The sequence below is a fragment of the Myxocyprinus asiaticus genome, chromosome 5 (assembly GCF_019703515.2).
Source record: "Myxocyprinus asiaticus isolate MX2 ecotype Aquarium Trade chromosome 5, UBuf_Myxa_2, whole genome shotgun sequence".
In the NCBI taxonomy this organism is placed as follows: domain Eukaryota; kingdom Metazoa; phylum Chordata; class Actinopteri; order Cypriniformes; family Catostomidae; genus Myxocyprinus; species Myxocyprinus asiaticus.
Genome location: NC_059348.1, coordinates 14,141,069 through 14,164,655, shown reverse-complemented (window position 1 = coordinate 14,164,655; position 23,587 = coordinate 14,141,069). Strand labels below are relative to the sequence as shown.

Sequence of the window (23,587 nt, the reverse complement as noted above, 5' to 3'; positions counted from 1 at the left end):
AAATATTACATTTCTTAAATTAATAATTACAAATATTAATCATAATGAATTTACAATTTAAACACTTTGTAAATTCACAAGTTTTAAACAAGTATTGCTCGATGTATGTTTGTTTTAACATTCATTTTGTATTTAACACAATTAAATGTGTTTAATTCGTACTTTTGTAACATCCTTCTTGATGCTGTATGATAGAGGTAAAAGTGAGAATAAAATGTCTGTTTAACACATGATGTCAAGAAATAGTGTAATGTGGGGCCTGGGTAGCTCAGCAAGTAAAGACGCTGACTACCACACCTGGAGTAGCAAGTTCGAATCCAGGGTATGCTGAGTGACTCCAGTCAGACTTCCTAAGCAACCAATTGGCCCGGTTGCTAGGGTGGGTAGCATCACGTTGGGGTAACCTCCTCATGGTCGCTGTAATGTGGTTCTCGCTCTCAGTGGGGTGCGTGGGAGTTGTGCTTGGATGCCGCGGGGAATAGCGTGAAGCCTCCACACGCTCTAGGTCTCCACGGCAACACGCTCAACAAGCCATGTGATAAGATGCGCAGATTGATGGTCTCAGAAGCGGAGGCAACTCAGATTCGTCCTCCGCCACCCAGATTGAGTCACTACGCCACCACGAGGACTTAGAGCGCACTGGGAATTGGGCATTCCAAACTGGGGAGAAAAAAAATAATTTAAAAAAATGGTGTAATGTTAAATTAATCCACATTAGGACAAACATGTGTAGGCTGGTCAACCTTAAAGTTTTACAACCAGAAGGTTGTGTTGAGGTTATGTGTGAAGTGGGAGGGAGGATGTCCTGTGAAGTGGTGACTGAAGTTAAAGAGTTACTAGACCTCTAAAAGATGTGTTATTGAGGGAAAGAGAGAGAGAATCAAACAAAAGGAGAATTTAGAGACTTTTTATTAGAATACACAATTACAACTAAAATAAAACAAACATAGTAAACCATTTAATCCTCTTTAATGTTTTAAAAGTCTTTTACATCTCGCTCAAAAACAGGTACATACACAATTTCTTTACTTATTATTTATTGAAATTCACAAGTCACTAAAACAACCGTTTCCTTATTTTGACAAAAATTGGTCTATTACTGCAAAAATCGTATTTAACGTCAGTACATTGAACCAGTAAAAAATTACAATTTGTTTCGAATACCTCACACAACCTGACCAAAACAGGCCCACGCACTGATACAGACAGGTCCAAAACTTGCTCGTAGTCATCGTCTTCAGAGTCTGTATTATAACCCAAATTGTGTCACTGACTCCTGAGGAAGAGTCATCATCAGAAAAATCTTCCTCATCAACCCCTGAAGTGCCTATGGAGACATAGCTGTCTGACTTTAATCACAGACTACTCTGAAATGTACATTAGGGGTTACTCCATTCCATATGATAATGTACAGAGGGGTGTCTCCTGCGGCAGTTGAAGTCTTCCAAACATGTTTGGAAAAGAAATACCAATCTTCTTCCTTGAAAAACAAAGGCGGAATGTCGTACGAGTCATCATCAACTTCTCTAGTGTAGATCTTGATGGTACCTGTTGTTTTATTAAACTCGAACCCGCCAACACTCTCATGGGTTATGGGAAACTCACGCTTCACCATGATTGACGCTAACTCAGGCACACTTGATCCATTCTTGCGCTTTGGGGCAAAAGCCAACCTTTCAGTTAATTCGACCTGCATGCTCGTTTTCTGAATGCGGAGAGTTATAAACACTCAGGAAGTCACACATCTTTTAAACAACACACTTGACAAAACTTTTATCACTTAAAACACCTGTCAAATCAAAGGTCAAACAACAGGAACACACTTCCTTTAACCACAAAACAGAACTGGTCAGTAAAGTTTTTTAGTTTTTGAAGCGAGGTTTACCGAACAGTCAGTTGCAATCTTTTACTCTACTAGAGTTTCCTGGGCCACAATAAATCTAGAGCTTGATTTCCGCTTTGCGCAAATACTACGATATTTGTTTTTCCATATGATCATTCATTAATTTTTCAATATTCTCTCCTATTATTACACGGATTTCTAGAATCCTTGATTCTGATGGCAGCATTGGTCTCTTGTATCACTGAGGGCCTTTTTCTTTTCATACAAATGCAAGTTGAGACGAGTCTAGATGGTATCCCAATAATCTGCAAAAAGTCTCTCAAGAGACGCATACAACATTCATAAACTGCAACCTGGTCTCATAGTGAAAACGTGACTCTATATACACTGGCAGCCAAAAGTTTGGAATAATGCACAGATTTTGCTGTTTTGGAAGGAAATTGGTACTTTAATTCACCAAAGTGGCATTCAGCTGATTACAAAGTATAGTCAGGACATTACTGATGTCAAAAACAGCACCATCACTATTTGAAAAAAGTCATATTTGATCAAATCTGGACAGGTCCCATTTCCAGCAGCCATCACTCCAACACCTTATCCTTGAGTAATCATGCTAAATTGATAATTTGGTACTAGAAAATCACTTGCCATTATATCATACACTGTTGAAAGCTATTTGGTTCATTAAATGAAGCTTAACATTGTCTTCGTGTTTGTTTTTGAGTTGCACAGTATGCAATAGACTGGCATGTCTTAAGGTCAATATTAGGTCAAAAATGGCAAAAAAGAAACAGCTTTCTCTAGTTGGAATTGGAATTGGAAAAGAGTGTTATGGATCTTAACCCCATTGAGCATTTGTGGGATCAGCTAGACTGTAAGGTGCGTGAGAAGTGCCCGACAAGACAGCCACATCTATGTCAAGTGCTACAGGATGCGTGGGGTGAAATGTCACCTGAGTATCTGGACAAACTGACAGCTAGAATGCCAAGGATCTGTAAAGCTGTCATTGCTGCACATGGAGGAGTTTTTGATGAGAACTCTTTGAAGTAGTTTAAGAAGTTCTGATTTTTTTTTTTTCAAATTGTAATAGTAATTTTTCATGTTATTAATGTCCTGATTATACATTGTGATCAGTTGAATGCCACTTTGGTGAATAAAAGTATAAATTTCTTTCCATGAGAGCAAAATCTGTATATTATTCCAAACTTTTGGCCGCCAGTGTATATTTTAGCAAAACTTGTTATAATGTACGTGTCTCCAGGTACAATTCCCTGCTGTTTCCAGGTGAAATTAACACTAGAGGCACTACAACAACTGTGTTTTTTATACACTTTCACTCAAATCATGACTTAAATTGCTGATTATGACTTTATAAATACTTATTTTTCTCTCTATTACTCAGACCCTACAATTTTATGATATCGACACTTTTACTCTAATGCATCTTTGGAAATACTATACATTTTAATCCTTGTATTACAGACCTGCCTACATATATATACTTATTCCAATTCAATTAACTTGTGCAGTAGCTCACCTGATAGGGTGTTGGACTGAGAGTTAAAGACTGTGGTTCAAGTCCAGCCATGAACTCAAGCTGACAGAGTCATGATGTGGTTGGTTCAGAAAATACTCTTTTTCATTTTGCTTTTGCATTTTAAAACACCAGTGGTTAGGTTTAGGCATTGATAAGGTAAGGATATGTTTTTTTAAATGTCTCATTTATATTTTAAAACACTAATGGTTATGTTCAGGCAAAAGTTTTAGGTTATGGAGGTATGCTCCCAGCTGGACATTTCACTGGAAAACTGCAGCTAAACGTGTTATACAGCATGTAAATTTTGAATTGCAAAAATGTTGTCATGTTCACGTAAATTTCATGAGATCAGGCTGCCTAAACCTAACCCTAAACTTAACTTTACACCTACCTCTTGTTGGGGAGTAACGGAATACATGTAACAGGATTACGTATTTAAAATACAAAATATAAGTAACTGTATCCCACTACAGTTACAGTTTAAATCACTGGTAATTAGAATACAGTTACATTAAAAAAGTATTTTGATTACTGAAGAGATTACTTTGCATTTTATTGTCATTTGTTTCATTTAATATTTAGTCCTTTCAGATGGAAAACATTTATACATATAAATGATGCGATCCAAAGTACATTTGAACAGCGGTGAAACACTTTCTTATGATGTGTTACATTCATACAAGCAGACAGAGAAGTACGTTTGAAGTAAGTTTGGAGCAGAAGAAATAGAAATAAACCTTGTGTAAATTGTCAGCTTTACGCTAAGCTAAAATGCTATTTCTAGCCATTTTACATGCACGTTACCAGGCACGATCATATTTTTTTATCAAGAAAATTCACGTTGGATCATAATTTCTTTTTTTCTAGTAAGACCTTTGATATTAGGGCAAAAATCATATTCTTGATAATACGTTTTGTATTGTTTTCCTGTAAAAATATACAAAAATCCATAAAACAAGATCAATTTGATTGATCTTGTTTTAGAAACAACACTGTATTAGATATTTAGATTTTTCAGAGAATGTATTTTTAACGTGTATTTTGTCTTACTGTACTGGCAGAGTTTTTATTGTCAAAACAAGTGGAAAAAATCGAAGAAGTAATCCAAAGTATTTAGAATACGTTGCTGACCTTGAGCAACCTAACAGAATACGTTACAAATTACATTTTATAGCATGTATTCTGTAATCTGTAGTGGAATACATTTCAAAAGTAACCCTGCTCTTACCTTAATAACAGCAAAAGCGATTCAAGTAATCTGTCCAAGATCAAAGCTTTCCATCTTGACATCACCCACAATATCTAATTGCCGTCAAAGTGGATAGTTCCCTATTTGTCACTCACTCGACGTTGTGTCGATGTCGAGCCCCAAACACCTCTGCTTTTTTGAAAAAAGGCCAATGAGAATTGGCGAGTGGAATTTGCATGCCACTCCCCCGAACATACGGGTATAAAAGGAGCTGGTATGAAACCACTCATTCAGATTTTCTCTTCAGAGCCGAGCGGTTCTATTCATTGAAGCTGAATTCATCCGCGAAGTTCGTTCAGCTCATCTGCTGGATTCTACGGCGCATTTCAGCGGCTTCTCCCCCTCTGCACCCATGGATTGCAGAGAACGCCCCTGGGCGCTTCAGCAGAAACAACTAAAAGAGTATATTCTAAAAAAATGAGTATATTTTCTTTCTACAAGAGCGGCACACACGGAACGTCTTTTTAAAGATGCCTTTCCGTCTGTGTGTTATTCCTGGTTGCGGTCGATATCTCTCCACTCTCCATGGTCTTTCGTGTCTGGGCACTGACAAGACCATCCTCACTGCGAGAACATGACCATGGCAACATTGCGGTCGCGGCTTGCATTCGTAAGAAATTTGTGTTTGTGTGGCACAAACATGCCCACACGGGATTGAGTCCGGTGGACTACGGGGATGAGACTCCTCCCCTTCTCGGCCAATCTTATGGTGGGCGGCAGGAGCCATGTAAGTGCTTCGATATCCCTGGACTCAGCATGGCCACGGGGCTCAAATCCCCTTGACGTGGCACCTCGAGCTCTGCCCCGCCACTAGGCCCCACCCGCCGGTATGTCCGACGTGATCATTCCCTTGGTCCCCCTCGCCTGGAGTTTGGACACGTGGCTCACGCTTCCCATCCCGTCACGGTGGCTGACCCAGACCATCTGACTCAGCTACGCGATTCAGTTTGCCAGGCGCATGCCCAGGTTCAGCAGTGTCCGCTTCACCTCGGTTGACTGGCTAATCCTAGCTCACTCTCGAGAGTTGCTGTGCGCACACAGGGACCTCGTGCTCCGGCACCTCAGCCGATTGGGGCTTCAGGTCAACTGGGAAAAGAGCAAGCTTTCCTCGGTTCAGAGCATCTCTTTTCTCAGTCTGGAGTTGGACTCAGTCTCGATGACAGCGCGCCTCACGAACGAACATGCACAGTCAGTGCTGAACTGTATGAAGGCATTCAGATGGAGAACAGTGGTTCCACTGAAATTTTTTCAGAGGCTCCTGGGGCATATGGCATCCTCAGCGGCAGCCATACCGCTCAGGTTGATGCATATGAGACCTCATCAGCACTGGCTTCAGACTCGAGTCCCGAGATGGGCATGGCACCGTGGGACACATGGCCATCACACTGATCTGTCGCCGTATCTTCAGCCCTTGGACCAATCTTGCACTTCTACGGGCAGGGGTTCCCCTAGAGCAGGTCTCCAGGCGTGTCATGGTTACGACAGATACCTCCAAGATGGGCTGGGGCGCCGTATTCAATGGGCACACAGCCGCCAGCTCCTGGACTGGCCCACGGCTGCGTTGGCACATCAACTGCCCAGAGTTGTTGGCAGTACTGCTCACCCTGCAGAGGTTCCGGCTGTTGATCCAGGGCAAGCACGTGTTGGTCCGGATGTACAACACAGTGACGGTAGTGTACATCAACCGTCAAGGCGGTCTACGATCCCGTTGCATGTTGCAACTCGCCTGCCGTCTCCTCCTCTGGAGTCAGCAGTGCCTCAATTTGCTATGAGCCACTCACATCCCGGGTGACCTCAACACCACACCGAACACGCTGTCCCACTGCCCGCTTTGGTACGACTTAACTGAGGCACCCCTCAGTATAGATGCGCTGGCACACAGCTTGCCCCCTGGACTACGGAAATACGTGTTTCCCCAGTGAGCCTACTTGCACAGACCCTGTGCAAGGTCAGGGAGGATGAGGAGCAGGTCATCCTAGTAGCACCCTACTGGCCCACCCAGACGTGGTTCTCGGATCTCATGCTCCTCGCGACAGCCCCCCCAGTGAATTCCCCTGAGGAAGGACCTTCTTTCTCAGGGACGGGGCACCATCTGGCACCCATGACCAGACCTCTGGAATCTCCACGTCTGGCCCCTGGACGGGACGTGGAAGACCTAAGTGGCCTACCACCATTGGTGGTAGACACGATCACTCAGGCTAGGGTTCCCCCTATGAGGTGCCTGTAAGCCTTGAAGTGGCATCTGTTCGCTAAGTGGTGGTCTCCCCGATGTGCAGGAGAGGCTGGAGGGGCGACTGTCCCCCTCCACCCTGAAGGTGTATGTAGCCACTATTTCGGCGCATCACGATGCAGTAGATGGTAAGTATTTGGGGAAGCATGACTTGATCATCAGGTTCCTGAGAGGCGCTAGGAGGTTGAATCCCTCCAGACTGCTCCTCGTCCCCTCATGGGACCTCCATAGTCCTTCAGGGTCTACAGGGAGCTCCCTTTGAGCCCTTGGAGTCAGCTAAGCTTAAGGCACTCTCTTTGAAACCTGCCCTCCTGATTGCGCTCACTTCCATAAAAAGGGTAGGGGACCTGCAGGTGTTCTCTGTCAGCAAATCGTGCCTGGAGTTTGGTCCGGGTTACTCTCACGTGATCCTGAGACCCCGACCGGGCTATGTGCCCAAGGTTCCCACGACTCCTTTTAGGGATCAGGTGGTGCACCTGAAAGCGCTGCCCCAGGAGGAGGCAGACCCAGCCTTGACGTTGCTGTGTCCAGTGTGAGTTTTACGCATCTATTTGGATCGCACGCAGAGCCTTAGAAGCTCCGAACAGCTCTTTGTTTGCTTTGGTGGACAGCAGAAAGGAAGCGCTGTCTCCAAACAGAGGATCACCCACTGGGTCATCGACACCATCATGATGGCATATCAGGCTCAGGACACGCCACCCTCTGCGGGGTTACGAGCCCACTCCGCCAGGAGTGTGGCGGCATCCTGGGCCCTGGACAGTGGTGCCTCTTTGGCAGACATCTGCAGAGTCAGCTGGGCTGGGCAACACCCAACACCTTTGCAAGGTTCTACAATCTCCAGTTTGAGCTGGTCTCATCCCGTGTATTGGCAGGCACGAGCAGGTAAGTTCCGGGACAACTGGCCGGGTGTACCACTTGCGCACAGCGACTTTCCCCTCCCTTGAGGTGAAGAAGTGCGCTCTTGACTCCCAGTCGTGTTTACAGACTGTGATCCCTGGATGACTTTCCTCCTTAGCCCTCCAGCAGCTGAGTTTGCGGAGAAACTCGCTGACCGGCCCAGATTATCTTCCGCAAAATTGTTTCCCTGACAGCAAACTGCATCTTCCTTGGGCAGAGGCCCCTCTGCCCCTGGTCGCCATGCTCTGTAGAAACTCCTCCCCCTTTGGGTAGGACCTACCATGGGACCTCTCCACATGACATACTTCCGACAAGACTCGGTAAGACCATGTGATGTATTCCACTCAAAATACCCCCCCTTTTTGGGCGGGCGTGGTCTCCGCAGTGTCTTCCCCTTGGGAGGGACACCTCCCCAACGCAGACACTTATGGCTCCCAGTCAGTTAACAAATTCCACTCTTTATGGGGAGAAAAGAGAGGGAGAAGTGGTCTCGGCTGGGCTAGCCTGTCCCTATAGTTGGGCAGTTGACTTGTTCCTGATGGACCGTTCGACGCTAATAAGAGCATTGGGGAGGTTACATGATGGCCTGGTGCACTGGCTACGAGGCACACAGCAGTCTGCCTTTCACACACCGCCAGTTCATGCAACACATTTCAGCTAGCTGTGGCGTTTTGTATAGGGAACCCTAGTGTCACTACATCGACACAACGTCGAGTGAGTGACAGATAGGGAATGTCCTGGTTACTTTCGTAACCTCTGTTCCCTGATAGAGGGAACGAGACGTTGTGTCCCTTTTGCCACAAAGCTGAACTACCAGCTGAAATGGCCGGGACCTGGTCTCGGCTCCTCAGCACAAAACCTGAATGAGTGGTTGCATTCCAGCTCCTTTTATACCCGTATGTCCGGGGGAGTAGCATGCAAATTCCACTCGCCAATTCTCATTGACCTTTTTTCAAAAAAGCAGAGGTGTTTCGGGCTCCCAAGAGTGACCCCTAGTGTAACTACATCAACACAACGTCTCGTTCCCTCCATCAGGGAACGGAGGTTACGAAAGTAACCAGTACGTTACTTACTGAAGTACAAAATGGCCTTAGAGGACTTCAATATTACAGTAATTTTAATATGATGAGTTAAAACCTATGACAGATGGCCAGAAGCTCTGGAGTCCTCAGTTGCAGCAAGAAAACATCACTCGAAAGAACAACAAACCAAAATAAACCCCTTCAGAGTGATACAAAGGTGATTCCTCACTCTGTCAGGGTTTATTTTACACTAATGACCAGTTGGCTGTATATCTTTTACATCTCTCTCTCTCCCCCTCTCTCTCTCTCTCTCTCTCTCTCTCTCTCTCTCTCTCTTGTTTCATGTGTTTGTGTTTCAGAGAATCAGAGCGTCTGGTCTCATTCTTCTTGAAGCAATACTTTCGGGATCTGTACTCCTCTACTTTCCTGTAAGTTCAAACTTTTACTTTTTTTTTCTTCCTTAGCAAAATAAAAAGGCAAGATCAAATTTTCTCCCTCATAATAATGTGCTATTTGACACTTTTAAAAAACAAATACAAAGCAGTCCTAAAGGGATAGTTCACCAAAAATGAAAATTTCCTCATCATTTACTCACCCTCATGCACACATCCCAGATGTGTATGACGTTTTCTGCTGAACACAAATTAAGATTTTTAGAAGTATATCTCAGCTCTGTTGGTCCATACAATGCAAGTAAATGGTGACCAAAAGCTCCAAAAGCACAAAAAGGCAGCATACAAGTGATCCATAAAACTTCAGTGGTTAAATTTATGTCATCAGAAGTTATATGATAGGTGTGGGTGAGAAACAAATCAATATTTAAGCCCTTTTTTACTATAAATCTCCACTTTCACTTTTACATTCGCCTTTTGTTTTAGGCAATTTGCATGCTTTGTGCATATCACCACTTACTGGTTTGCGAGGAGTATTTATAGAAAAAAAAAAACTTAAATATTGATCTGTTTCTCACCCACGCTTATATCACTTCTGAAGAAATAGATTTAACCACTGGAGTTTTATGGATTACTTTTATGCTGCCTTTATGTGCTTTTTGGAGCTTTATTTGTGTTCTGTAGAAGAAAGAAAGTCATACACATCTGAGATGGCATGAGGGGAGTACATGATGAGAAAGTTTTAATTTTTGGGTGAACTACTCTTTTAAGATGCAGAAGTAAAACTCCACCATGGCTTTTTCTCTTTTTTTTTTTTTTCTTTTTTTTTATCCTCAGTTGACCCATTTGAACATTCTGATCCTGTAGCCCTTCCTACTGTAACAATCTTCATTAGATTTGGTTCTGTGGCATGGCTGGTCTTGTGTAGCCCACTGCATAAGTTTGTTTAACAATGAAGGGGTGGAATTATTCAGGACTCAGTTTGAGTTCAAGCTAAGTATTTTGTGGCCTGCATTCACTCAGATCTCCCATTTCTCTATTCAAATGCAAATCAAGGTCTCTTTTTTATTATTATCACATTTCCATGTGTTCTGCTGCCTCTTAAAGGAACAGTTCACCAAAAATGGAACATTCTGTCATTTAGTTACCCTTATGTTGTTCTTATGGAAGCCCAGGAGCGCCATTTACAAAAGAATGAAGGCATAAATTATCAATCTATTAATTTAAAAATAAAAATGTGAATAAATAAACCAATTTATAAATTGACAAATAAAGACACATTTAAATGTGTTTCTTTAATTCATGTTCTAAAATATATTTAGCAATAAAACAGCACATTAATAAGTCATTTTTTAAAGCACCTTTTAAATTGCATTTTAAAAAGGTATTCGGCAATTGTTTTTTTATTTCATTTGCCAGTGCCTTTTCTTTTTTGTTTTGCTTTTCCTTTTATTTTTCCTTTTCCTTTTCATTCAATTTTTTTTTTAAATGCTATTGGACTGTTGACTTGACCAGATTTTTGGGAAAATTTCTAAATTGCCCTTATTAAAATCACTTTAAATGGTTATTTTAAGCTTAACCCTCTGGGGTCTGAGGGTTTTTGGGCCCTGGAGAGCCTTGATATTTGTGCTTTTTTCAGTTGCTTAAAAACATATTAATGGCTAAAGTCTGATAACACTGTATTCAGCACAAACTGGGCTACAATAATATGTGAGCAACATATATGTACATGTTTGTATTTGTGAGAAAATAATGTTTATGCGTAGTTTTTGAAAAAACAAAAAATTTAAGTCACTGAAATAAGGCCATATAACACATACTAAACATTTGTTCACAAGACTTTTGAGAACTGGATCTTGTAGCCTAGAGTTTTTGCTACAAAATGATGTGAAAACCATCCTGATCATTCATTCATACAAAACAATATAGTCATTTAACTTTTGTAAGACACTTTTAGTGTTAGAAAGGCCATATGCGAGGAGGCGTGAATGATCATGAATATTGATGTGATTCACAACTGAGGAGACAAAGACCCCTCCCCTGTGAACAGAATAAAATGTAATATCTGATATAGGGCATATACACAATATATAATTCTTTTTTCAGGATTCTTTGATGAATAGAAAGTAATAGCATTTATCTGAAATAGTAAGCTTTTGTAACATTATAAATGTCTTTACTGTCACTTTTGATAAATATAGTGCATCCTTGCTGAATAAATGTATAAATTTCTTTCCAAAAAAAATAAAATAATAATAATTCTTACTGACCCCAAACTTTTGAACGGTAGTGTATAATGTTACAAAAGCTTTCTATTTCAGATAAATGCTGTTATTTTGAACTTTCTATTCATCAAAGAATCCTGAAAATGTACACAACTGTTTTCAACATTGATAATAATAATAAATGTTTCTTGAGCAAATCAGCATATTAGAATGATTTCTGAAGGATCATGTGACACTGAAGACTGGAGTACTAATGCTGATGAACTTTACATCACACACACACACACACACACACACACACACACACATATAGATATATATATATATACAAAAAAAATTTTTTATTTGTATTTTTTATTTTTTTTAAGGCATTGTTGGGGGCATTTACCATTTGCATTGATCGTCTCAGCACATTACTGTATGAATAGCGCGCTCTGCTGGTGGGTGTGATCACATTAGGGATAATTAGCTGAGCCAGGAGAAACTGTACATCGCTTTGTTTCATACAGATTACATTGCAGGAGAATATTTGTTTTAAATTTGAATTGTTTTAGTTAAAAGTAGACATTTTAAGCTTTCTTTAGACATATGTTTCATGTTTGTGTGATAAGTATTTGCGGAGTTTCAGTTCATTTTTGTGACGTGTTTCAGAAAGAAGCTCGCGGAGACAGAGACGGCTGAAAGTGCACCCTGATTATTTTCTTTATTTTACAAAAGGTTTTGTTGTTATTGTGAGTGTACACAAATAAAAGTAGACCCTTTATAGTTTCTAATGATGTCTTACACTTATGTGTATGCCCAAAAATGACGGAGTATTTTAAGTTGTTTCCGCTGTTATGAGGAAAAAATCCAGCAGAACGCGTCAGCGCGTCCGTCGACCCCTGAGGGTTAAAAATGTAAAAATCTTGAAACTCAGTTATTTTAGATTTATCTACAGCAGTGTTTCCCAATCACTCTAGTCTGCCATGAAAGATTGTCAGGTGTGCCGTGGAAAATTAACAGATTCCACAAAATAAATCAGGGCTCCGGACTGAGACAAATTTTTCAACCATTTTTCCTAACAGTTCGATTAAACTTTGCAAGAGGTCGCATTGGTGAGACTACAAAGTTGGCTGACTCTCTGATTGTGCTCTTTAATTTTTTGTTCCGTATGAGAAATATCAAATGACAAATGTTCCAAACGCGAAAGGAAACAGCTTTACCCGGATCAGTCAGCGCTGCTCAATGGACAGATCAGCGCAGAGACGTGCATTTACACGTGGACCGGTCTCGAGCGCTCAGCCGCGCAGATCATCGTAAACATAGCTGCAAGAAGCATGGGCTAGGTCACAAATTCGGCATTAATTATTTATTTAAAACCTCTATGAAAGCCCATAATGTGTCGATGATTAAACTAGTTAAAAATTTTATTAAACGGCCCCAACATTCTAAATAGCATTGAAAAGGAATAAAGGAGAAATCCGCACAATGAACAGACAGAAATTTTAAGGTTTCAATCCACACATCACAGATATTAAAAAAAATATTTACCATGAACTTATATCAATATAGTAGTGAGAGAATACAATTTAATTTCAGAATGTGTTTTTCTTATGAAAAATGGCATAATTTTTTTATGGTTACTGCTAATCATGGTTTTACTTTTGGTTACTATGATCTTATTGCAAATGCCACAGTTGATTGTAGAAAAAGGCTTTGTTTGTATTCAGATGACTGCATTTTAATCATCAAGATCCTGATAAAAAGAAAGAAACCATGAAAGAAAACAAAATTTCTTTCAGTTGGTCCGGTGCGACCAACTCAAGTGCTGGTGCGACCATTTGTAGAATTTAACACCGGTGCTACCACTCTTAAATGTTAGTCTGGAGCCATGTAAATAAATAGATAAATAAAAAATTCTTTGCTGTGCCATTGCAAGAATTAATTTGCGAGTACAAATCTAAAAATAAGAAAAGATGCAAATTTGTTGTTTTATTCATTACCCAATTAGCACTCTTGCCACCTGTGATCTCATTACCGTACCCACATGACTTGCGTTTGGACAGAAAACATGGAAGTTCATGAAAAGGAAAACTACCAACGATGGTTATTTGGGACAGTGGGATAGAGGTGTGCCATGGGATTTGTTTAATTGTAAAAAGTGTGCCATGGCAGAAAAAAATGTTGGGAAACACTGCTCTACAGTAATAGCAAAACATAGCAAGATACAACACAAATCAATTTTTCTTTTTTTTTAAAGTTAATAAATAAAATTAATATTAAGAATATATAAAAAAAAATTTTTAAACTAAGTTTGTTTCTCGTAATCTTAAAACCTTTTGATCTAAAGGCTTATGGTCAAACACTTTATACATATTAATTATAGATATTTATACAAACCTTTTATTTGTTTTATTTATTTATTTATTTAATAGTATTTTGTTTTTTAAAGTAGCTGAAATTTCAAAGAAATATATTGAATATTAGCTATCATGGCCTATGCAATTACACAAACACCGTCAACACAAATCGCACTAGCTTCTAGCTAAATTAAAACTAATAAAAGCAAATTCGGAGATGAAAACTGTGGCTGTTTACTTCTGGGAAAAAAAACTGAATAATTAACCTGTAAAAACTTGATGTATAGCTTTGTTCAGCAATGTCACATATAGCCTATAAACAAATCATAATTTGCAGCACAAAAAAAAATAAAAAAAAAATAATAATTTTGCTGTTGCATTTGGAGTTAGATGGGGTGAAATATTAATCTTTGCCAAAAAGTCAATGCTTCAACAATACCAAACACGGCACAAACCAGAAGCGAGCACAAATGATGGACACATGAGTGACTGACATGAGGTTTAACCTGTGTGATTTCACAACTCCCAAAAGCTATCTTGTTTAATACAAAGAAGGGAAAACGTTATGATGTTTCTTTTAACGGCACAAACCGGCACAAATCGAGCACAAACGAATGACACCAGTTAGGAGCGATTTGAACGCTATAGAGTAGAGTGTGACGTCACTGCTCCCGAAAAGTTTCTTGCTAAGGAAGGGAAAGGGCTACAGTGTTTCTTTTAATGGCACAAATCGAGCACAAACGAACGGCACCGGTTTGGAGCGATTTGGACCACAAGGGGTGGAAAGTGACGTCACACAGTCAAAAGAAATAATGTCTAATATCTCAAACACCGAACCAGCACAAATGTTCATTTTTGCAGCATAAATCAGCACAAACGAATGGGATAGATTTGGTAATGATTTAATTTATCTTCACAGAGGTTACTAAAGCAATTGCTTCTCTGCACTGCCTGACCTTACAGCTATTCACCTGTTTCATTACTGTATGACTGCTCTCCCTGCCATATTTGTGAAGGAAGCCCATATACTGTACCTTCTGTGCACTGTGAGATCATTGATCACACGATGAAACAGTGCTAAACTGTTTCTGTTTATAAAGATGATAAAGTGTTATCTTTCATTTACACAACCAGAAGGTCTTTTTCTTCTTCCAGTAAAAGTTATGTTAAGTATGTACACAATTCTAGCAGTGAAGGGGTAAATCACTTGTTGGTTATTGATCCGCCCCCCCCCAAACATATTTGATATGTTAATTGCCATTATCTGTGTCAATTAAATTTTGCCTACAACATAATCGATTTAGGTACAATTAAAATGTCAATTCATTCAAAATTCAAAATGTTAAATCTATAAGACCCAGACTACAATTGTAAAAGAGCAATGTGGTAAAAATGTGTACATTGTGTGTTTACTGTGTGTATAGCTACTGTCAGTCAATAAACATCTTTATGAAGATGAGCACAACAAAATATTAAGCACAAACTTTATTTGCGACATTATAAACAGATATACACAGCAGGTTGGTGTGGAAAATATATATATATATATATATATATATATATATATATATATATATATATATATATATATATATTAATTTTCATTTGAAAGAGACACTTTCATAATACACATAAGTAATACACAACATTAGTTTGAACACTACCATTTGTTCCACAAAATTGTGCTCGCTTGCCTTGTCTGTATCCTCAAATGATCATCATTCCGACAGTCTGCCTTTTCTCAATCATACACAGGCAATTATTTTAATATAAATAAAATATTTAAAGATGATCATGCAGTGTTTTTAAAATGAATGTGATATAATTGAAAGGGGATGTGTGTTTTCTTCAGTGTATGTTCTGGAAAGTCCATTGGTTGGAGCGCTTTCTGTGGATGTATGTACAGTATGGGAAGTCTATGAAAATAAAGTGGCGCAAATTACTTTCTTTTTTCTATTTTGTGAGAATTAAGTAATTGCGATAAGATGTCTGAGAACCATGTCTATTCTAAACATAAAGTCTAGACTTAGGCCTTGAATTTGCAGTTTGGGAATTCCACCATGCAGGTGCTATCAAAGTGTATGTTCAAACTCTAGAACTACTGTGGAACATAAAATGATATCCCAGACAATTACAGTTAATACTAACCATAATCTTGTAAGTCAGTAGATTAATATGATGAATTGTACCTACATTCTCTTCAGGTATCCCTGACATTCAAGAAGGAGGTAGTTACTGTGCAAAATAACGTACACAAATGATCTACATTTCTAATGTTTACTGGCTACCAACGAATTATGAATGGGCTGTCTTTATTTATATCGCTTGCACATTGGGCGCAATTTCGCCAGCCCACTTATATGCCTAGACGTAGCACATACATGCATAACAGTGACTATTTTATAATTTTGCTATTGGAATAATATTTGCTGTCACAGGTTTTGAGGGAGGACCCAAGGATGCAGAAGACACAATGAGCTTTATTTAAAAAAGAAAACAAGACAGTAAACAAAAGCTCTCATGATGGAGAAAAACTGAAAACAAGAACAAACTTAACTAGATTAAGCAAAAACTAACAGGCTGGGAAAACAGAAACTCTCGCAAGAGAGAAACAGAAAAACAAAACTAGAAGGAAGTAAAACAGATAAAATGACCGAAGAACAACAGCTCCCAGGAACAAACTGATTGTGAGAAGAAACAAAACAATCTGGCAGAGACATGAAGAAAGAGGGCACAATATATAAAAGGAACACACATGAGGAACAGGTTAAACTAATTAACACAACAAGGACTAAACAAGGGAGAGTGATGAGGGAACGAGGAGGTGGAGTCGGAGACGCACATGGCAAGACAAACACAAGGTGATGTGCAAACATACAAGACCAAACAGACACGAGTGCACATGAAGATGAAGAATCAAACACAGCCATGTGCACTCACAACACACAAGACATGGGAACTTGACAGATGGACGGAGGAGACTGTCACAATCCTGCCACAACAAAATAAATTGAGACCAAAGTAGCAGGATCATGACAATTTGCTATTTAACCTGCTATAGTTTACTTCCTGCTTTCCAATCCTGGAAATGTGAATAGGGTCCATCACAAAAATAACAGCTGTTTTCGAAAAGGTGTCCCAAGCACTTATTCCTGTGCTTCAGCAAATGGCTATGATTTTTAGCTCCATATGTAAACAGTTGACAGTTCTTCTGCATTAGAACAGAGCAGTGCTCAAATATGTGCATGCTCTCAAATGCACTCCTGGCTATGTGTGTTACTTCTATCATGACGTGCTGTGCCACGTGCTGCTGTGCTGCTGTGCTATGCATTATTAATGAGTCCATCAAGCCCTAGCGCAACTTGTTAAAAATAAATCCTTATTAATTAATGGCAGAGTGTTGGGGGAAAGGGGGCATCCTATTTGTCTGCAGTCTGATTATACAAACATGTGGCTTCTTTTCTGTTCCAGCCCTTAACTTCCTAGTTCCTGCCCTACAGTACTGACAGTATATGCACTAGTTATACAACAAAATTTGTCAAGGTCCTTTAAGTCAAAATAGGAGCTAACTCTCACAACACTTAAAAAGCCTCACTGAGCATCACTGAGTATTCAGACCGTGAAAGGTCTGCCTACGAAAAGTCAGTGTGGCATTTTCCAGTTAATTTCAATCAATCATAACACAAAAACTGCATTTAAAAAAATTATATTAAGTGTATCAATCAATTAACATAAAGTACACATTACCTGCACAATATACGGCACCTGGTTTTCAGTTGCTTTTTTAATGAGTGCAAAATGTATTATCTGCACAGCTGAGAATTGCTGCTGATTGAAACTTTCTCTTGGTTTGAAGTTGGCTGTGCATTGGCAGAGCTGTTTGATTATTCTGAAGGAGCCGTTTTGCTCTTTGCACATTTAAAAGGACAATTGTGAATTGGAAATCTATTCTGCAGAATTTCCAGAGGGAGATGAGCACAGATGCATCTCTCCATCAGTCCTCACTAATATTTAATTAATTAAGCCATTCATGATGTTTGATATAAGACAGACCCTCAAGATGGCGCCGAGTATGGCTGCTGCATTGCGAGCTCTGAAACAACATTGTAGTTTTTTGTTTGTTTTGTTTACAATTCTTATGTTTTTTGTCTTGGATGTTGTCTGCCTTATTGTCTACGACAGACAAACACTTTTGGACATTGGTTCTGCAATTACACACCGTAAACCGGACTTCAAATTCCTCAATGCCGACCCACTGTTTACAAACATGCCAGCGGAGCCCTTTGTCTGGGCTGCCCGGCCGCGAAAACGTTCAGGAATTTCACACACTATTGCACTTGTGTATATGGTTGTGTGACAATAAAAGTGATTTGATTTGATTTGAGACACAGATGAAAAGGAACAGGTTTGGCAGATAATGAGGTATGGAGGGAGCACTTCAAAAGCTCTCAGCAATACAGAAAAAGATTAAAAGAAGAGAATCTGGAAACTCCATTCTCATGCATAAAAAAAAAGTGTATACACTGTATTTTGATTTTGAGGTGTGGATCAGTCTCTATTCTTCCAATCTACAGTTTTTTTATGACAAAAAACATTCTTTACTCTAAAATACTCATTATCGCAATGTCTACAGATGTTTTACTTGAGTTTTGTATTTCCTATTATTCTCAATGATGATTTATTCGTTTCTCATTACATTAATAAAGATACAGCATATTTTACTGTACATTACAGTAAAATGCCAATGATATAAATATATATTTTTAAATCTAAATCTGAATAAATTAAATGCAGTACAACAAATACTACCATAGTATATATACCTTCTTTAATTTTCTTGCATTACAGTAATGACAATGACATTTTTGCATTACCGTAGTGAGAATTGGAGGGGGTGGGGGTGCTTATTTCTCGTAAAAATAATTTAACAATGCAGAATAATCATATTTGTACATTTCTTAATATTTTCTTTTGATGTTGGAGTGACATATGACTTGGAGAAATTCTTGACAGGATTTGTGAGATTCACCCATCCACCTTCTATTTTCTAAAGAGCATCAATGAAATTCTGATGTGTTCTTATTTACATGTAAGAATGGAAATGGAAATTAAAGAATTACAGTAACAGTAACAGTGATTCCTGAAATTCATAACCTCTCGTTTTTATCCTACAGTAAAACAGATTACACTGTTTCTGTAATTTTATCTTTTTTTCATCTCAGGTTATGATACAGTACTTTAATCCAAGTATATTCCGATGCATTCTCCTGAGATGGGTTCGCCTGCTCGGCTTTGCCACTGTCTATGGAACAGTGATTCTGAAACTATACAGGTAAGAAGAACTGAGTGATCAGAGGCAGTAAAAGAGACCAAATCCTCATGGCAAACTTCATACTGAGTAAGCGGACATTTTTTTTACATCCGACTGCACTGTTTTTCAATAGTTTTCTGTGTTAACATGCGGTAGATGGATGTCTTTTCAAAAAAAAAAAAAAATGTCTCGAGACCCCTACATTCTAATAACGACATGGTTACTTGCGTAACCTCCATTCCCTGATGGAGGGAACGAGATGTTGTGTCGATGTAGTGACACTAGGGGTCACTCTTGGGAGCCCGAAACACCTCTGGTCTTTGATAAAAGTCCAATGAAAATTGGCGAGTGGTATTTGCATGCTACTCCCCCGGACATACGGGTATAAAAGGAGCTGGTATGCAACCACTCATTCAGGTTTTATGCTGAGGAGCCGAGACAAGGTCCGGCCATTTCAGCGGGTAGTTCAGCGTTGTGGCAGGAGGGACACAACGTCTTGTTCCCTCCATCAGGGAACGGAGGTTACACAAGTAACCATGACATTCCCTATCTGTCACTCACTCGACGTTGTGTCGATGTACTGACACTAGGGGTCCCTATACAAAACGCCGCAACTGGCTGAACTGTGTTACGTGAACTGGCGGTGTGTGACGGGCAGACGACTGTGTGCCTCGTAACCAGTGCACCAGGCCGACACGTAACCTCCCCCAACATGGTTATGAGTGTCGAACGGCCCTTTGAGGATAAGTCGACTACCCAAAAGATAGAGACAGGCTAGCCCAGTCGTGGCCTCTTTTCCCCTTCTTTATTTCCACTCCCTAAAAAACAAGGGGGATTATCCGACTGGGCCGCCAGGTCTAGTCGGGGGGTGTCCCTCCCAAGGGGAGGACACCGTAGAGACCACACCTCACCCAAAGAGAGGGGGGATATTTAAATGGCAAAATACATAATTTTTCCAGGGAACATAATTTGTGAACACTACTGGGAATTAATGGTGCATGTTTTCAGCTCAGAGGAGGTGAAAGGCGCTATGTGCAAGCGATACACCCGGCCGGCTATCCCGGGCTTATCTGCTTGTATTGCGTGCCACTACCTGGGATGAAACCGATTCCACCCAGAGGTTGTAGAACCTTGCAAAGGTGTTGGGTGTTGCCCAGCCCGCTGCTCTGCAAATGTCTGTTAGAGAGGTACCCCTGGCCAAGGCCCAGGAGGCCGCTACACTCCTGGTAGAATGGGCTCGTAGCCCTACCGGGGGCCGCACGTCCTGGGCAAGATATGCCATAGCTATGTCGTCAATGAGCCAGTGGGCGATCCTCTGCTTGGAGACAGCGCTTCCTTTCCGCTGTGCACCAAAGCAGACAAAGTGCTGCTCAGAGATCCTAAAGCTCTGCATGCGATCCAAATAGATGCGTAAAGTGCGCACCGGGCACAGCAACGACAGGGATGGGCGTATCTCTGGGGGTTTTCCTGTCGGGAAGAACCCCACTTAGCGAATAGATGCCACTTATATGGCATACAGGTGCATTGTAGAGGGGGCCCTAGCCTGAGTGATCGTGTCTACCACCGCTGGTGGTCCAGCCGGTTTCATCCCGTGTGTTGTCAGATATGAGCAGGTAAGTTCCGGGACAGCTGGCCGGGTATACCGCTTGCTCATACCGCCTTTCCCCTCCCATGAGGTGAAGACGTGTGCTTTTGACTCCCAGTCGTGTTCACAAGCTGTGATCCCTGGATGATTTTCCTCCTTAGCCCTGTGGCAGACGAGTTTGCAGAGAAACTCGCTGCCGGCCCAGTACATGTGCTAATTAGGCCCTGTACTGAGGTAGGTGCTCCACATGTGCTGGTTCCCCGTAGGTGACCCCATTTGATATCTTCCGCTAAATCGTTTCCCTGTCGGTAAACTGCGTCTTCCTTGGGCAGAGGTCACCATGTTTGTAGAAAATCCTCCCCCTTCGGGTAGGACCTACCATGGGACTTCTCCACGTGACATACTTCCGACAAGACTCGGTAAGACCATGTGACGTATTTCCACTCAAAATACCCCCCCTTTTCTCTGGGTGGGGTCTCCGCGGTGTCTTCCCCTTGGAAGTAACACCCACCCCCGACGTAGAAATGTATGGCCCCCAGTCGGTTAACAAATTCCACTCTTTTTGGGGAGAAAAAAGAGGAAAAGAGGCCACGGCTGGGCTAGCCTGTCCCTATGTTTTGGGCAGTCGACTTGTTCCCAAACGACACTCATAAGAGTGTTGGGGGAGGTTATGTAACAGCCTGGTGCGCTGGCTATGAGGCACACTCTCGCACCGCCAGTCCATGTAACACAGTTCAGCTAGTTGTGGCGTTTTGTATAGGGACCCCTAGTGTCACTACATCGACACAACGTCGAGTGAGTGACAGATAGGGAACGTCCTGGTTACTTTCATAACCTCCGTTCCCTGATGGAGGGAATGAGATGTTGTGTCCCTCCTGCCACAACGCTGGACTACCCGCTGAAATGGCCGGGACCTTGTCTCGGCTCCTCAGCACAAAACCTGAATGTGTGGTTGCATACCAGCTCCTTTTATACCCGTATGTCCGAGGGAGTGGCATGCAAATTCCACTCGCCAATTCCCATTGGCCGTTTTTCAAAAAGCAGAGGTGTTTGGGGCTCCCAAGAGTGACCCCTAGTGTCACTACATCGACACAACGTCTCGTTCCCTCCATCAGGGAACGGAGGTTACGAATGTAACCAGGATGTTTTCCTGATTAACCACTAGTTGTTGCCATGAGGATTCTAATTGCCACTGGACTGTTTTCTGGTTCTGGTCAAAAGTTTCAAATGGAGAACAAAAATAATTTAAAGTGTCAGAGTAAAATTGAGTTCAAGTTTAACTTGGACAATTGTTGTCATAACAGTAGCTTATGATATTGATGTAACTAACCTCGGTCCATAGCTTCACGTCATCTACCCACTCCTTATACTTTTACGGGTAAGACACTGTCAAAAATCGGTCATCGTGACTCTCTGTGGAGCCACATGATTTTTTGACAGTTTGTTCGCTGAGTGAAAACAATGGTGACCGGAAGAAGAAAAAAAATGGATTCTGTTATGGGCCTAAATCTTGGAACACTTCAGTTTTCAGGAAAACGTGAGAACATGTTCAGTCTGAACTAGGGTTGTGCCAAGGTGGTCGACTAAGCGAGTAGTTGTCCATCAACTGACTAGTCGATTTGTGGGGTCGACTATTAACATTAATTTTTTTAGTGATGGGAGATGCAATTCTCAAATTATGATTATAGCTTATAGTGATTATAGTGTGCTGGTTAAAAGTGAATAATAGTTAGCACAGTAAAACCTTCTGCAAGAAGTTTTGTCTCTTTAATGCTCTAAGTTGAATCCATTTATGCACCGCTGCTGTTTCAGCCATCAAAGCATCACATCAACACTGCATTACAAGACGATCACTGTCGGATGTTAAATAACGGAGCCTAATTATACATTATTATCCGTAGTCAACTTGTCGTTCAAACAACTGACCAACTAGTCGATTGTGAAAATTGGTAGTTTTGAACATCCCTTGTCTAAACGGCCCCTAACTGAGCAAAAATTCATGGTTATCTGGTTATAAAAACAAAAATCTCTTAAATTTACAGTAAAATTGGCAGTTGTGGTTGTCATAAATTTATGTAAAAATGGTAAATTCACATAAAAACATATCAGACACTTCTAGATAGCACTTTGGTGCCTCTATAGTTTACACAGTATACAACATACATTTAAAAAAATAATAATTGACAATATTTTACAGTCAAATTACATTTATTGTTAAGTCAGGTTTAATATTTTCACAATATATGCAAACCAAATAAACAGGCTTTTACTGTAGCATATTAGCTTCACATTCACATGTTTTTGTTAAAATTACAAATATTTTGTACAGTAACGCTTGAGACATGAGAAAGGAGCATTGGAGCGATCAGCAATTATCCTCCCGTCTAAAGCTATTAAGCAGTGCAAATCTGCATGAGAAATAAGAAAAAGAAATTATGAGAAAAGTGCTAGTTTCTTTTAAAGTTGTCTTTTAAAGTTGTGTCTTGTCCTTCTTTCTCATGCTTAGGGTTTTGAAAGTGTTCCTGTCACGCACAGCCCAGCGGATCCCTTACATGACCAGCTGGAGGGTTCTGCGTCTGCTGGTTGTGATTCTGCTGGTTGTTCTGTGGTTCCTCGTGGCATGGACCTCAGCCGTATGCCAGAGCCATGACACTCAGCATGCCCTCATTGACATCGGGGTCACCCCAGAGGGTCTGCAGTTCAGCATGTGTCTACTGGACAGCTGGGACTACATGATGGCTGCCGGTCAGTTCTTATTCTTTACTCAGTAAATTTTGTTATATTTACTGTGGGGAGACCACATTGAAATTAAGGGATTATTTTCCTAACCTGGAAATGCTTTAGAGTTTTAAGCAAAGAAGTTATGACATAAAGGGAAAGAGAAATATTTACAGTTCTGCACCTTTTGTGGTCACTAATCAAATGTAAGCAAATTTGTGACATTAACCGTGTTAACT

General features: G+C 40.7%; 1 protein-coding gene across 1 annotated transcript in view; it reads left to right on the top strand.

Annotated features, from left to right (window-relative positions):
* Positions 1–23,587, top strand: part of LOC127441626 (probable G-protein coupled receptor 158) — a 111,158-nt gene that overhangs the window by 64,798 nt on the left and 22,773 nt on the right. The window contains exons 5-7 of the mRNA XM_051699243.1: positions 9,138–9,206; positions 18,957–19,066; positions 23,137–23,375. Coding sequence (XP_051555203.1) covers positions 9,138–9,206; positions 18,957–19,066; positions 23,137–23,375 — 418 coding nt within the window. The remainder of the gene's footprint in view (positions 1–9,137; positions 9,207–18,956; positions 19,067–23,136; positions 23,376–23,587) is intronic.